The sequence below is a fragment of the Rhinatrema bivittatum genome, chromosome 8 (genome assembly GCF_901001135.1).
Source record: "Rhinatrema bivittatum chromosome 8, aRhiBiv1.1, whole genome shotgun sequence".
NCBI lineage: Eukaryota > Metazoa > Chordata > Amphibia > Gymnophiona > Rhinatrematidae > Rhinatrema > Rhinatrema bivittatum.
Genome location: NC_042622.1, coordinates 177,985,148 through 178,001,563, shown reverse-complemented (window position 1 = coordinate 178,001,563; position 16,416 = coordinate 177,985,148). Strand labels below are relative to the sequence as shown.

General features: G+C 41.9%; 1 protein-coding gene across 3 annotated transcripts in view; it reads right to left on the bottom strand.

Moving 5' to 3' along the window:
• Window positions 1-9,252: 9,252 nt before the first annotated feature.
• APPBP2 (amyloid beta precursor protein binding protein 2) overlaps window positions 9,253-16,416 on the bottom strand; it is a 189,870-nt gene continuing 182,706 nt past the window's right edge. For all 3 annotated transcript variants that reach the window (XM_029611625.1, XM_029611626.1, XM_029611627.1), the window contains one exon: window positions 9,253-15,551. In XM_029611625.1, the coding sequence (XP_029467485.1) occupies window positions 15,298-15,551 (254 nt within the window). In that variant the 3' untranslated portion in view covers window positions 9,253-15,297. The remainder of the gene's footprint in view (window positions 15,552-16,416) is intronic.

The following is a 16,416-nucleotide window of genomic DNA, read 5'->3' as shown; positions in this document are numbered from 1 at the left end:
CCTTACTTTTCAAACATGCCTATCCAGAACCAAACGAGTATCACCACTAACATACCTCTACGAACATTTCCATGATCTCCTTCACTGACTTATTATTGCATATTTATTTATATTTACCTTATTTTATTTTTATTTATATTTATTTTAAACTGCACTGGAGATCTACAGTCCTCTGCCTAATCAACTCCTCGTTCTCCAAATGCCTCACTTGTTAACAGCTACCAGTTCTTCCCCCAGTTGTATTTTCTATTCTTCCCAGTTCTATGTAACCCTGTTCCATGTAATGGCTTTTTTGCAATTTTGTGTTACACTGTAAACAGATATGATATGTATCTTGCCACATGAATGTCGGTATAGAAAAGTTCAAAATAAATAAATAAATAAATAAATGAATGAAAAGCTTTTTTTCTACCATAGTTGTCTGGGCATTTTTCCATCTTTTCTTCTGCATTTCTTGTTGGTTTCCTATTTTTTTTCAGGGTCTCCTCTCTTCAGTTCTTCCCATTTCTCTCTGCTATTTATCTTTACTTCATTTTTTTTTCTGCCTCGCTAAAAACTCAACGCAAGATTTCATCCCTCCTTCTCCACTTCCCCCTCCAGTTCTCTCTGTCTCAACCGAACACCTCCAAAATTCTCCTCCCTGTCATTGGGTTGCTCCCTTTACCATCTCCAGTGATCTAGCTCCCTCATCCTCTCTCTCAACAGCTGCTTCCATTTTTGCTCTCTGAAACTCCAACCCTCCTCTGTAGTGGATAAAAAGGAAGGGGGGGGGGGGACTTTTTGCTGCTGGCTCCCCGCCCGCACATAACAGTTTTTGAATCATGAGGGACAGGAAGGAGAGGGCAGCAGCAGAAGGAAGTTAAGAATATTGGCTGCTGGCTCTACTCTCCTGCTGGTTGAGTTATGCTGGGGATGGATCCGCTTTTTCTGCCATTTGGGCTGAGTAAATGGTGATAGGAGCTTTGTTGCTAGGCCCTTGGCTTTGCAGGCCATCTCACGAAAAGGGTGGTGTGCATAAGCAACTGCTCCTCTTTAGCCTTGGGGCAGCAGCACCTCATGAGGGTAATGGCAGGAGCAAGAAGAGAGGCACATTTATAGTAGCAGCACTTGCAGAGTGCACTTGCAGCCCCTAGCATATGGTGGCTATGGCCAAGGCCAGATTGGTCATATGGTAGTTATGGCTCTGTAACCACCACATCTCTAGTGCAGACATTTCTTCTTGCAATGCATATATATTGGCTTGCAAAAGTTTTTAATTTTATTTTACAAAAAAAAAAAAAAAGAGAAATAATGAATTGTGACTTTGAAAGTTTACTTTAAGAGCATACTGGTTTGCAACAAACATACTGGCTGGAACAATCTGTGTACGTGTCATTTGTAATCCACACAGAACTGCTGACGTTTCAGGGGGTCTACTACTTTTGCAAGCCACTGTATGAGTGTCAAGTACAAACCAATCAAGAAAACTGATTGGCTGTGCTTTCATCACACTAACAATATCAATTAAAAAAAAACAAAACCCCAAAAAACCAGCATAAAGTCATGCAGGATAGCATAATGAGTAGTATTGATCTCCAATAATCTCAGTGTGAGGCACTGGGTGTTATTGATTGAAAGGTTGAGAGAACAAGAGTAGGTATTAAACAGTCAGTAATACTGAAGAGAAGATCCAATCTCATTGTAAGTGGTTTTCTAGATTAAGGGGGATGTGAGGATGAATGGCCATTTGCTTTCGGACTCTAAAAAGAGTTGAGGTGACACACCTGAGGAAACAGGTCACGCACTGAAGGGAGAGGAGAGGCAGGGGGGGCAAGGAAATGTGCTCCATCACCACCAAATCATTACAGACGTGAAAATAAGCAAAATTGCTTACCTTGTAATAGGTGTTATCCCAGGACAGCAGGATGTAGTCCTCACATATGGGTGACGTCACTGACGGAGCCCTATCACGGGAAAAACTTCTGTCAAAGTTTCTAGAAACTTTTGACTGGCAGCCTGAGGCTACTGAGCATGCCCAGCATGCCATGATATTCTCTGCCACAGGGGTCTCACTCCAGTCTCGTATGTAGCAATAAGCTTTAGCAAAAATAAATAAGAAAAATCTGAGATCCAACTCTGTGGGGTGGCGGGTGGGTTTCGTGAGGACTACATCCTGCTGTCCTGGGATAACACCTATTACAAGGTAAGCAATTTTGCTTTATCCCATGACAAGCAGGATGCTAGTCCTCACATGTGGGTGATTAGCAAGCTAGAGGCTGAGTCATTTTATATTGAGGCAACAGTGAAGTATTGTTGTTGGAAATGAGGCAGCCGAAGATCACAGCAGGTTGGTTGTAGGAGGAGTTGGGTTTAAACTGGAAACAAGTTCTTTAAGACAGATTGTCCATAGGCTGAATCTTGTCGTCCTTCTTTATCTAAACAGTAATGAGCTGCAAAGGTGTGAAGAGAACTCCATGTTGCTGCTTTACATATGTCAATGATTGGCACGGACCGATAGTGTGCTACTGAAGTTGACATTGCTCTTACTGAATGTGCTTTTACTCTCCCTTGGAGAGGAAGGCCTGCTTTTTCATAGCAAAACTGTATGCAATCTGCTAGCCAATTAGCTAGAGTATGTTTACCCACTGCTTTCCCTGGTTTGTTTGGATCAGAAGAAACAAAAAGCTGATTGGATTTCCTTTGTGCTGCAGTGCGGTTTAAATAAAAGGATAGAGCACGTTTACAGTCCAAGGTATGTAAGGCCCGTTTCTCCTTGGTGAGAATGAGGCCTTGGAAAGAATGTGGGTAAAACTATGGATTGGTTCAAGTGGAATTCCGTAACTACTTTGGGAAGGAATTTTGGATGTGTGCGGAGAACCACCCTATCATGTAGGAATTTTGTGTAGGGTGCGTAAGTTACAAGAGCTTGTAACTCACTAACCCTTCTAGCTGATGTAATGGCTATGAGGAAGATAGTTTTCCATGTGAGAAATTTAAGATCACAGGAATCTATGGGTTCGAAAGGAGAACACATGAGCCTTGTTAATACTAAATTTAGGTCCCATTCTGTGACTGGTGGCCGAATTGGTGGTTTAAGTTGAGTTAAACCTCTCATAAACCTACTGACAAGAAGTTGTGTGGAAATTGGTGCATCTCCTATTTTCTCATGGTAAGCAGAGATTGCACTTAAATGTACTCTTACAGATGAAGTCTGGAGACCAGAGTCTGAAAGATGGTATAAGTAGTCTAAGTAAAGAAGTTGTGGGGCAGGTGAAAGGATCAATATTGTTTTGTCTGCACCACAAAGTTAATCTTTTCCATTTGGAAGAATAATTATTTCGTGAGGAAGGTTTACGTGAAGCTATAAGGACTTGGGATACATTGGTTGAAAGGTTGAGTGGTTGTAAAATCAAGCTTTCAACATCCATGCTGTCAGGGATAGGGACTGGAGGTTGGGATGGCGCAGCTGACCCTGATCCTGAGTTATGAGAGTGGGAGCTATTCCCAGGCAAATGGGATCCCTGACTGAGAGGTCTAGAAGTGTGGGAAACCATACTTGTCGAGGCCAATACGGGGCTATGAGTATCATGGACCCCTTGTCCTGTTGTAGTTTCACAAGAATTTTGGTTATGAGCGGTATCGGAGGATACGCGTATAGTAGGCCTGAGTTCCAGGGGCGAGCAAAAGAGTCCTTGGCTGGCTGGTTCTTCTGTTTGTGTAGAGAACAGTATTCGTCCACTTTGTGATTCAGATGTGACGCAAAGAGGTCTATTGTTGGTTGTCCCCAATGTTGGAATACCCTGGTCGCTACTGAGGGATCCAGGGACCATTCGTGTGGTTGGAATTGACGACTGAGTCGATCTGCCACTACATTGTGTATGCCTGCCAGATAAGTGGCCCGGAGGAACATTGAGTGGTTCATGGCCCAGCCCCAAATCTGTGCAGCTTCTTGACAAAGGAGATACGAACCCATACCTCCCTGTTTGTTGATATACCACATGGTTACTGTGTTGACTTTTGGATGAGAACAGTCTTGTGTGAAAGGCAGTCTTTGAATGCATGTAGCGCATAACGTATAGCTGGAAGCTCTAGGAAATTGATTTGAAATGTTGCTTCGAGCTTTGTCCAAGTCCCTTGGGTGTGGAGATTGTCTATGTGAGCTCCCCAACCCCAGGTGGATGCATCTGTAGTTAATGTTATCTGCGGGACTGGTTGTTGAAAGGATAGGCCTTTGCGCAAATTGTCCCTGTTCACCCACCAAAGTAGAGATGAACGTAGCTGGTGGATTATTTGTATTGAAGAATGTAGTGGCTGAATGGCTTGGATCCTTTGTGATTTTAGTGTCCATTGGGTTACTCTCATGGCAAGCCTTGCCATGGGAGTGACGTGAACAGTGAAGGCCATGTGGCCTAACAACGTTAGAAACTGATGAGCTGTTGCTTGTTTCCTTGAGCGAAGTGAGTTTGCCAATAGGGATATTGTTTCTGCTCGATCTTCGGGTAGAAAGGCTCTTGATAGGAGAGTGTTCAAGTCTGCACCTATGAATTGAAGTAGGTGAGATGGAATGAGATGGGATTTCTGATAATTGATGAGAAAACCCATAGAGTGAAGGAGCGAAATTGTTCGATTGAGAGAGACGAGAGCTCCTTCTTGATAGTGACTTGTGATGAGCCAGTCGTCTAGATATGGAAAGACATGGACACTTTGCTTGTGCAAGTGTGCTGCTATGACCGCTAAGCATTTTGTGAAGACTCTTGGAGCAGAAGCAAGTCCGAATGGCAGTACTTTGTACTGGTAATGTTGATGACCTACCATGAAGCGCAGATACTTGCGGTGAGGGGGAAATATTGGAATGTGAGCATAAGCGTCTTGAAGGTCCAGAGAACAAAGCCAATCTCCTGTTTGAAGTAGTGGAAGCATGGTGCCCAGAGAAACCATCCTGAACTTTTCTTTCTTCAGAAATTTGTTGAGATTTCTGAGGTCTAGGATGGGACGCAGGCCTCCGGTTTTCTTTGGAATGAGGAAAGAATGGGAATAGAATCCTCTTCCTTTCTGAGACCTGGGCACGAGCTCTACAGCCCTGGCTCTCAGAAGGGTGGATAATTCCATTTGTAGTTGAAGTTTGTGATTTTCGCTGAGATGAGAATGACTCTGAGGAAAATCGTGGGGAATTGAAATGAAATTGAGTTGATACCCTTGGTCTATTATTGATAGGACCCATTGGTCCGATGTTATTGATGTCCAAATGGTGTAAAAGTTGGACAGTCTGCCTCCTACTGGTAGTGTTGACTGAGGGTTCGCGTAAAGGCTTTGGTCCCTGGATGTGTTCTCAAAATCCAGTAGCAGGCCCAGTTTGAGGAGCTGGTTGGGGCCTAGAGTAGCTTTCTGTTGCCTTTGTTGTGGTCTTTGCTGGGATCTTGTAGACCTCAGTCTAGATGCAGGGGGATAATATCTGCGTTGTCTGTAGACAGGCCGTCTGGTGTCTTTACGTAGGGGCCTGTGGCTAGGATGCGTGGAAGAATCATGTGGAAGGGAGGATAACTGTCGTAAAGTTTCTGTGTGTTCTCGCAACTGGGAAACTGCCTCCTGTACCTTGGAGCCAAATAAATTATCTCCAAGACAAGGAAGGTCGACTAGCTTATCCTGTACCTCTGCCTTAGGTCTGAGGCCTTGAGCCAGGCCCATCTTCGAGCACTGATGCCTGATGCAGCAACTCGTGAAGCCATGTCATAACTATCCATAGGCGCACCTCATGCTTTCCAGCATCTAACCCTTTGTTTATAATAGCTTGCGCAGCTTCCTGGTATTGTGCGGGCAGTGACAGTACAAACTCTTCCATTTGTTTCCAGAGGTTTCTCTGCTATTGTGTCATGTATAAATGGTATGCTGAGATTTTAGAATTCAGCATTGCTCCTTGAAATACCTTGCGGCCCATTTGATCCAGAAATCTGTTATCTTTTCCTGGAGATATTGATGAATGGGCTTTAGTTCTTCTGAATCTCTTCTGCGCCGATTCTACCATGACTGAGTGGTGGGGGAGTTGTGTTTTCTGATATTCTGAAGTGGATTGTACAAGATAAGTTGATTCCACTCGTTTATTCACGGAAGGAACAGTGCAGGGATACTCCCAAAGGCTTTGTTGCAGTTGTAAAAGGATTTCATGAACAGGAATGGCCAGTGTGTGTTTAGGGGGATCTACAAATTGGAGTACTTCCAAAGTTTGTTGCCTACTGTCCTGTTCAGCTTGCAGCTGGAAAGGGATGGAATCTGCCATTTCTTGAACAAAATTTGAAAAAGAAAAATCCTCTGGAGGTGACTGTTTTGTAGCATGAGGTGGGGACGGATCAGACAAAGTCCTCTGATGAGGGATCAGACTCAGTGTCAGACCAAGTATCATAATGCATTGGTTGATGATGGGGAGGTGTAGTCCTGTGAGGAGGAGGTACACCAGAGGGCCCTGGTAATGGTTCATCAGGTGAAAGGTCCTCTACCTGCTCTTCTACTGGGTTAGATGGCAAAGAGGATAGTAAGTCATGGTATCTCTTGGTAATGATACCATGTAGTGTCACTTCTTCTGACATTGGAAGCTTGGGAAGTGATGGTAGACGTTGAGTCATCGAGGGTTTTAGCTGAGTCAATGACTTTGACCTCGATACCGGTGGTTTCTTAAGCGGAGGCATGGTGGGTGCCATAGTGTACATGGACATAGATTGTGACATCGATGGAACAGGCGATGTCGATGCAGATAGAAATGAAAACATCGATGCAGGAGTAGAAATTGAAGCTGTCGGTGGCACTGAAGAGCTTGGCATTGATGGAAGTTCTGTCATCGAGAAAGGTACCGATAGGGATGAGAATGGCACTAATGACGTTGTCGAAGACGGCATCGGCATGGAGGTGGTTTGTGGCATCGATATTATCGAGGATTTCGGCTCAATTACTGGCATTGGCGTGGTCGCCGGCATCGGCGTGAGGGCCGGAACTTGTGCCTGTAAAGCCTCCATCACGATCTGTTTGATGAGGACGGTTAGGTCTGGAGTAGTCGACGCAGGCATCGGCGTCGATGGCACTGTAGACACCGAGGTTAGCGGAGCATCTGTGGATTTATGCCGCTTTACAGACGGTTCTGCCGGTGGCGGGAACGACGGGGACGCCATGGATCGACGATGTCTATGCTTGTGTTTGGGCTTCAGTTCCGAGACTGACCTGGTCGATGATGTGGACGGGGTTGGTGATAAAGCATCCCCAGATCCTTCGAGGTGTCATTTTTTAAGCAGGAGTTTCTTAGTGACTCCCGCGGGAGAGGACTTCGTCAAAATAGATGGTGATGGTACCAACTGGAGATGGAAAAGATGAGCCATCTTTTCCTGTCGGAGCTTCTGACCCTTTGGGGTCATCTCCTGGCATTGTTGGCACGAAGATATTTCATGCTTTTCTCCTAAGCAGATCACACATTCAAGATGTAGATCTGTTACTGACATGGTCCGGTTCCAGGCAGGGCATTTTTTGAAACCGGAGGCCATGTTTGTATCGACAGCCGTCGATGAAAAATTTCTGTGAAAAATTGAATCAGTGAGAAAATGAGAAATCGGTAAAGTTTTGTCACTGTCCGGTGACAAAGGTGAAGTGAGACCCAATGTGGGAAAAAAATGAGAATTTAGTGACTTTTTTAGTCAGTACTGTGAGAAATCTCACAGGGCTCCTGTCACCACAATGCTAATGGCAGCGCGGAAAAACGAAGACTGGAGTGAGACCCCTGTGGCAGAGAATATCATGGCATGCTGGGCATGCTCAGTAGCCTCAGGCTGCCAGTCAAAAGTTTCTAGAAACTTTGACAGAAGGTTTTCCCGCGATACGGCTCCGTCAGTGACGTCACCCATATGTGAGGACTAGCATCCTGCTTGTCCTGGGATAAATTGGTTTTCAAACTTTTGTACAGGAAGGTGAAATTTTCTTTATGGAAGCTGCTACACAATCAGGAGGATCCAACCATCAGCACGGACGGAGCAACAAGTCTGTCCTGCAGCTCTAGCTCCTGCTACTGGAGAGGGGAGAAGTAGCCATTTCTACCATTCCCAGCGCTGTCACTACCTCGTAGGAGATGCAACGGTAGTGGGCGCTTCCCCCACTCCCCCCAACCACTTGAAATGTTTGTCATCATTCTGGGGGTAGGGGCAGGGAAGGAAGAGGCGAGTGCAGGGAAGCATACACCTGTGTGCAATGGCTGTGGCATGCACTTATCTTGTTGATTTAGCAGTCCGAATTACTACCAAACTTGGTGGTAAGACAAAAAAAGAGAGCGAGAGAGAGACCTGGTACTCAATTAATAAGAGCCTTGTGAGAGTCAAAGAGGAAAGGAAAGGGGCCACAGGCTATTCCAGTGCACTGCCCTGTGGAAAACCCATGTTCAGTTCCTGGCTCAGGTTTTTGGCTGAAGAGGTGGTGCTAACACTTCTTGGAGAGGGAGTATCAATTATCATTCAATAGCAACACCTAGCAGTCGCATTTGGGGCCATGACTGCAGGGCTTCCAGAAGCAGACCTAGCACGTAGCCTCTGGCTGAAGACTGCCAGAGGATTGAGTGAGTTGGGAGGGTATAGAAAATGGGGAGGGGGCAGGGAGGATATCCAGCTAGTTGCAAATGAATGCTATTGACATCAGATTCCCAACCGTGGGTCCAACTGATCTAGAAAGTCCAAAAAAAAAAAAAAAAAAAGAGCAGGGGAAAAACTGCTGGCCTCCAAACCCCAGCTCTCCCACCCCACCCTCCAAAAAGAAAAAAAAAAAAAAAAAAAAAAAAAGACAACCCAAAATAAAAAACTAGAGGGCAAGATAAGTCCTGCAATTGTCATACTGGTGGCAGTGACATTTTAACAGATATGGAGGGTAGTGATTGAGAGGCTGGGTATGACAAGGAGGGCAGAGCTGGGGTTTAGTTTTAAGTATGGGAAGTTTTATGCTCATCAACCCAAAATGGTAGAAAAAGAAAGAGGAAGACAACTGGGCAGATTGGGTGGGGCCAATGTCCCTTAGCTACCCTCATCTACTATATTATACATACACTATTACAGAGGTCCAAACGTTCCCCCTTCAAGAGAAAATAAATCTGTATAGTGCGACTTGTGCAAGGCAATTGTCCAGACATACAGGGAAACCAGACATTACATTGCAGACTCAGCTCCGACTTCTACTGCCAAGACTCTGAAACAGACATGCTAGAAAATGAGACAAAGTCTGCCTGAAAACATAATTACAACTAGATTTCAAGCAAACTACAGCAAGAGCAGCAACACTATTTATTAGATCAATAATGAATGTTTCTCAGTACACTTACAGAATATTACAATGCTGGTTACAAACATTTTGGGATGGTTTGATGGTTACAAGTGATGTTGGGCACTGCTATCTGTGCACAGGTAGGGTGAGAGGTAAATTTTTAACATGAATGGTCTTTAAATCCTATGGGTTAGCATGGCACAATTAGAGGGAAGTCCCAATCGAGCACTTTGTTTGAGTGAGGGAATGCATTTTAAACAATTCAAATTACATCTTGTTACAACAGTTAACATGTTACAACCCACCTGTAATTCAGTTCAATAAAGTATCAAAGAAAATAGCACAGATCCTGGTAATATGTATGATTTTGCTTTCCCACAACATAAAATCAGAATCAAAATATAAAACTGTTTACTCATCCATAGTAACACTGCTTTGTTACACAAATAGTACCTGTGATCCAACACTGAACTTGTGCACCACAAACCAAGCTTTTATATATCTGTATATGTGGGTGTATATGTGGGTGGCTGTATATAATATATATATCTATACATACACACACATATATATATATACACATATACATAGACACATATATACTTTTTTCATCTTAAAATTTGTTTTTTAAAAGGGCATTTCAACAAACTGCCTAAGGCCACTCATGCTACAGATACCAAAGACTGCAATGAGTTACTGTTCAGAGCCTAGACTGCCCACCTTGGTATCATTTATTTCAAGGGAAGCATTTATTTATTTATTTAACTGTCTAAAACATTCCTGAGGTCCGATGACAAAAATCGGATAGGCAATGCAGAGGTAGGAGAACCAGAAAATGAAAGGTTGGCGGTGGACCAGGAGGGACAGCAAGTCTGGAATAAAAATCAAGCTGCACTTAAATCCCATGTACTAATTTACTAGGCATTCTCTGCTCCTCTCCAGGGCCTCTTCCCACTGGATAGGCAGCATGCAGCCAGTCTGGCCTCCAGTCAAGCCTTCCTCTGGACTACCCATCACTACCAGCAAGGTCTCCTCAATGGCCACGAATTAGAGAGTAAAAGGCCATTTGCATTTTTAACCTATACGAAGCACAATACAGTCAAGATTTGTCATTAATCACTGCCAGTTATATGTAAAATTAAATACTAAACAGTAACAGCTGAATAATAAAATATACCATCTCCTCCACAGGCAAACAAATCTTGAACCTCCGCATCAAGGTTGTAATGTACGCTAAACATTCTACCTCCAAGTATAATCCAATCAAGTGAAACTTTCCCCACAGTTTTGCTCATGTTTGGGGCACTGTTCAGTTTGTTTCAGGATAAGGCAAGATCAGGTGCCCTCTTTTGCATCCTACGAAACACAACATGCTCACAAACATTCATGTGTTGGGTTCTCTGCACAAGAGAATTAATGTTCCAAATGACTGGGGGGAGGGGAGTTTAAAGGAAAAAATTACTTGTAAACCCCCTTTCCCCTCCAAAAAAAAAATTAAAACCCCTCACAATCCCAGATTATCCAATCATTAGAATTATAAAGGGCTTTTAATTTTATAAAACAGAACTGAGATTTTATATGTCATATCTACAAAACATGTTTGGAGTTAAACTGTTAGGAGTTGTTTTGGTGAAAGTTCAAGGACCTTCAACAGCTCTTGGTTTTCCAATCCATCATTTTTTGCAATGATTTCCCTTCTAAAAATGTTAATTTGGTTCTCTCTACACACGCACACACACACACTCTTTTAGCCTTTGCAAACAGCCTTCAAGTCATGCCACTGAGGCAAGTTCTTGCATAGCCAAAAATTAACAAATAATGAAAACAAGAAAGCGCCACATTTTTCTTCTTTCTTCTCACGCACAAATGAAAACCCGAGGTTAATAACAATAGATTTTTTTTTAGTGTTGCTTAGACTTGCTATATTGTGTATAGTATAGTGCATATGTGCACACATCTCTCCGTTTTAGATTTGAACACTGCTTTGAAATTCTAGTGACAAACAGGAATGGTTTATATTTACTAATTACTGTGTGGCAGCAGCACAATATATGCAAAATGAAGTAAAGATTCAGCTACAGCTTCTCTTCAGGAGATACCTCAGGAGATGAGGCAAATCCTGTGACTTCTATTTTCATATCTCTGCTGTTGCACCAGAGACAAAAATGCAAGTAAAGCAGGCGATTTAGGCTGATATATAATTAATTTCCTTTTTTCCCCTCAACATGCACAAAACTAAATTTACAATATAAAAGATTTTGCTGTTTTTGGCTCACTTTTGGCAAGCTTTGTTTTTCTTTTATCTTTCTTGATAGAGCAGAAGCAAAGAGATGCTAATTGTAGCAACAGAACTGGTAGCTCCTAACCTTTTAGTAACACTGTAAACCAAGGTCAGTCATTGCAGTGTGGCAGTCCCAAGGTCAAACATTCAAACAATGGAAATCCATCCATTAAAGGTACAAAAATAAAATAAATATACGAATACATTCTAGATACATAAAACTGGGATACCAAACCCTTTCCAAAGTTGGTTTCCATTGCAATGACCCTTCTGGTGAAACTTAACTAATTTAATTAGATTAAAAAAAAAAATTAAGACAAATTAGTGAGAAAGACAATTCAAAGATTACTCAGATTATCACCTGGCAGGTGCCTTATCCGACTTGGAGACTGACTTTTCTGCTTTCTGGAAATACTTTACATAGCTCCCCTGGGAACAGATACATTGTGAAGAATGTCACATAGGGTGCCATGCAGACTGGCATCCCCCATTGGTCCATATTAGCAATGATCTCACAAGACTTTCAAGACAGTGCATGGAGCAATCCACTACCAGCATGGACAGACATGGACATCTGTGACACACTGGTCAGAGCTGCTTCAAGTGTGGATACTTTAATAAGAAGGCGGAGGGAGAAGAGGGATGCCACCTTCCTCTTTGGAAGAAAGAGAAGCATATGTAATGAGGAATGCTTTCAAAAGCTTCCCATTTTCTTTAAAAAAAAAAAAAAGAAATAGCCTAATTAACGTTCTAGTTTCTCTATTCTCCCATTAAGGAGTTTGTTTAAAATCAGGAAACAGAAAAATATGCCCTGTGCACTGCAGTACATGCTGTTTGAGCCACTGAGCAGCAGACAAACTCACTGCCAGGATAGTGGTGTATTTTTAAAAGAGGCTTTTAAAGCCTCTACTCCCCAAAAGAAAATAGGTCTTGTTTAGCCTAATAACTGCACTTTACACCAGGCCTCCAATGATGAGAACTCTTCAGGATGCTACACTGCCTGCAATTCAGATCTGCTCAGTTGACTGGTTTAAAACAAAATCCAACAACATCCTTTCCCAGCTAACCAGCTTCCCAGTAGAAATGCATTAGGACCCGGGAAGATTCTGCCAGCAGTGGACATCAAACTTTGCCCCTCTATTGTTTGATGTCATCTGTTAAAAGAACCACACAGAGCTTTGCACTACATTGTGTTTGCTGGACAGCCACTTTCAAGAATTGCTAAACTACCATAAAAGAACAATTTTAATAGGACATGCATCACCGTCCATTACCAACTTTCGAAGAACTGCCAACTGACATTTAATAGATTTGTTTTCATAAGAGATCAGAAAATATGATTTGCACTTTCATCAGGTTCCCCCCCCCCCCCCCCAAAAAAAAAAAAAAAGGGCAGAAGGGGACTTTCACCAACCCCCTGAAAACTGTTCAGGCAGTTTGGCATCTCCAGAGATCTAGAAACATAAAAACTGAACTGAAAAGCAAGCCACCAAAATACAGATGTTACCACTGCCTTTCGGGGTCCAAACTCATTTACAGAGACAGAAAGCTGCAGATACTTGACACATTCCTAATGCTGCTTACAGCGTTGAGATTTTTTTTATGTTTAATAAAGTACTTCAGAAAACCCTACTGAGTAAATGATACACCAAACCTGCCACTGAAGCACACTCACACCTAGTGTTGCATCCATTACATGACTATAAGCTTTGAATTATCACTGATCATCATACATGTATGTAAATGAAATGCTACATGGAAAACCTGTATGCAGGGGCAGAAATGATTAAATTAAAGCCACTGGTCCATATAAGCCCTCTAGCATGAATGTCCACTTTTGATTTACTTGCTTCTGTTATGCAAAATATCTTATAGCACTTCCACTGTACCAACGGAAACTAACATTGCTGGTCAGAAAACCCTTGTGCTATTTCCAGCAAAACACCGACCCACAGAATCATGTGCTCCATGATAAAAATGCCCTTGAAGACAGTGAACACGAAGCTGGCACATCCCTTCAACAGAACATGCCTGTGCTCTGCATACAAGAACCCACTTCACAAATGTCTTTTCCTCAATATAGGATACACCAGTTGTAACAGACACAACCAAGCTGAGCTGGCTACATTTAAGGGGCTTTGAGTAGGAGAGAGGGTATGACTGAGCTGAGGGAAACCAAGGAGGCAAAGTTACTTGAGAAATTAGAAGCAGGTTAGTTCTGAGAAGTTGCTTTGCACCAACGCTGCATTTAAAGTCACTTTGGAGTCCAAGAAAATAGGACATTTATTGCTGAAGATAATCAGTAAATCTGCTGGTTCTTTTTTGAAGTTCTTGATCAGTAAAAACAAAGGTATTGTGTGTTACAATTAATTAGAACAGATTTCCTTGCCTTTTTAAGTCCAGTGGAAACTTTTTATATTGAACTAATTTTCCAAGGGAGGGGAAAAAAACCATCAGCCTCAGCAAATTTACTGTAGCAGTAACAGGCAAGGTCCTCTAGATCCGTACTACATGGAATAAAAGGCATGTATATAATTTATGTCTTTAGTACCACTTAGGTATTGTGCTCTGCTTGCAGTTAAAAAAAAAATAGACTGTGAAATGGATCAAATGCCTTCTTTAAAAAAGCTGTTTTCATGAAAAGGACCCGTGCTAACAAGCAATTAAAAGTAATAAGCAACTATTGCATTACAACAAGATTCTTTCCTTCCTTTGTAGGTCAGTGGATAAGACATCAGGAAATTCACTACAAAAAGAGTTCCACTGTTTTTGGGGTTGGCTCATTTGTACGATAATAAAAAAAACCAAAACAAGTATAATGAATATAAAAGGTATAATTTATAATATGCTTTTCTGTAGAGAACTGAGTGATGTTTACAACTGAAATGTGGTTTATACTTTTATACAGTGTATGTTTGTTGCACTATTATGATTATATTTGTATAACTGAACATTTCTGAAATAATAAACCACTTAAAAAAATAAAATAAAAAAAGGAGTTCTGCTGCTTTTAAATGTTTGGCTGGTGAAGACATACCCAGTACTTTCAACTTGCCCATTTAAAATAATTCAGAACACTCACCAGAACAGCTATGTCTGCTGTCAAGAGGGTTAACTACAGCTTACGGAGGCTGGAGAAATTTGATTTCTGTAGCTGCTATTCTTACCCTCCCTGCCATCATAAAAACCCTATTAATGCCTGCAACAGCCCAAAATGTGTCTACTACAACCAGATAAACTGCAGTACTGAAGGTAATGTCTGGTTAGAAAAAAAAAAATAAATAAATCTGCATTTTGTCCATTAGAGCCTTGTCCGGTGTAAGCATGCTATATTATACATCAATGTATGGATGAATTATTTGCCTGAATCAATAAGATACTGAATTACATTTACAATAAAAATGCAACTCTTTTTAAACTCTTAAGTGGTTTTATTGAGGGTCTTCTTGCAGGCATTGCCAAAAAAAAAACAAACCAAAAACCCCAAAAAAACCTGTAAAAGGTATTCTGGTATCTTGAATGTTAAATAGAAAAAGGGAGCTAAGGTAGATGTGGGCAGACGACAAGCATTCATCCATGTGTGCACTCGACGAGATGAGAACCACCCTGGCGAGTAGCTCAGAAGTTTTTGATGAACTGGACCAGTGTCTCAATGCAAAATTCCACCCCTGGAAAACTTCATGGTTTCTTTTAAATTTCACAGTATGAATTTTCTCCCGGTAATCTGAGAAAAATGTAATTGGATAATTGATCAGAGTTCCTCAGCAGCTCTGTCCTTCGACGGTCTGAGACATCAGAAAAGACTGGACCACTTCTTCAGTGGACTGAGGGCTGCTGTTTACATCCTCCAGGGCATCTGTAACAGAAAACTGTCGATCTCGCAACCGGTTCCAATTGGCCAGTATATTGTGGTACTCATAGACTTTCTCATAATTGCCAATAGAGTTGTACAGTTTAATGAGGCCTCTGTAATCATATTCTAGTCCACTATAACCTTCTCCAAAGAGTTTTTTCCCTAAAAAGCAAAGAAAAGGAAGATGGTATTATAATATGTTTGCATTTGACACAGCTCAATACATTAACACTAAACGGAAAGAGCAGAGATGAAATCAGTGTAAGTAGGGAATTAGAAGACTGTTTGTGAACAAAGAATGGATGTAGCCAGTGGACCAAGATACTCAGCTCTGCCACTTTCAGCTTGCAGCAGATAATTTTGTCCAAGAGAATATGGTGGACGCATGGGGATGGCCTTCCTGCTGAAGTGGTGCAGACAAAAACAGAAACTTAATTCAAAAAAGGAAACGTGAATATAAAAGAGCCTTAGCCACAAAGAAGTGAGGGGAAAGCAGATAGACACAAGCCTTTTAAATATAGCAAGATTACACGACCAACCACATAACTCTACTACTTATTACTTCTATAGCACTAGTTGATGTATGTAACTGTATAAAATCATACAATAGTCCCTGCTCTGTAGAGCTTACAACCTAATCAAGAAACATACAGGGCAAAAGGGACTTTAGGAATTTCTTTTATTAAGAAAATGGTTAAAATATAATAAGGCTGTAAAGGGGATAAATCATGTATTAAGATTTAAAAAGCGAGCCTCAAAAAGATGGCACGAGAGAGGGAGCATGGTACACCAACTCAGGAAGTATATTCTAAGCATAGATTGCAGCCAGGTGGCAGGCATGGAGCTGAGAATTAGTGGTGGGAAGGTTATAGATAGGAGTGACTTCCCTGATGAATGCAGTGCAAGATGAGAGATAGTGAAGAGCTGCAGAGCTTTAACTCTATGTGGAAAGAGATAGGGAGCCAATGTAGTGATTCAAGAAGACAGTCTACATGGTATAGCGACTTTATCAAAAAGGATAAGAAAG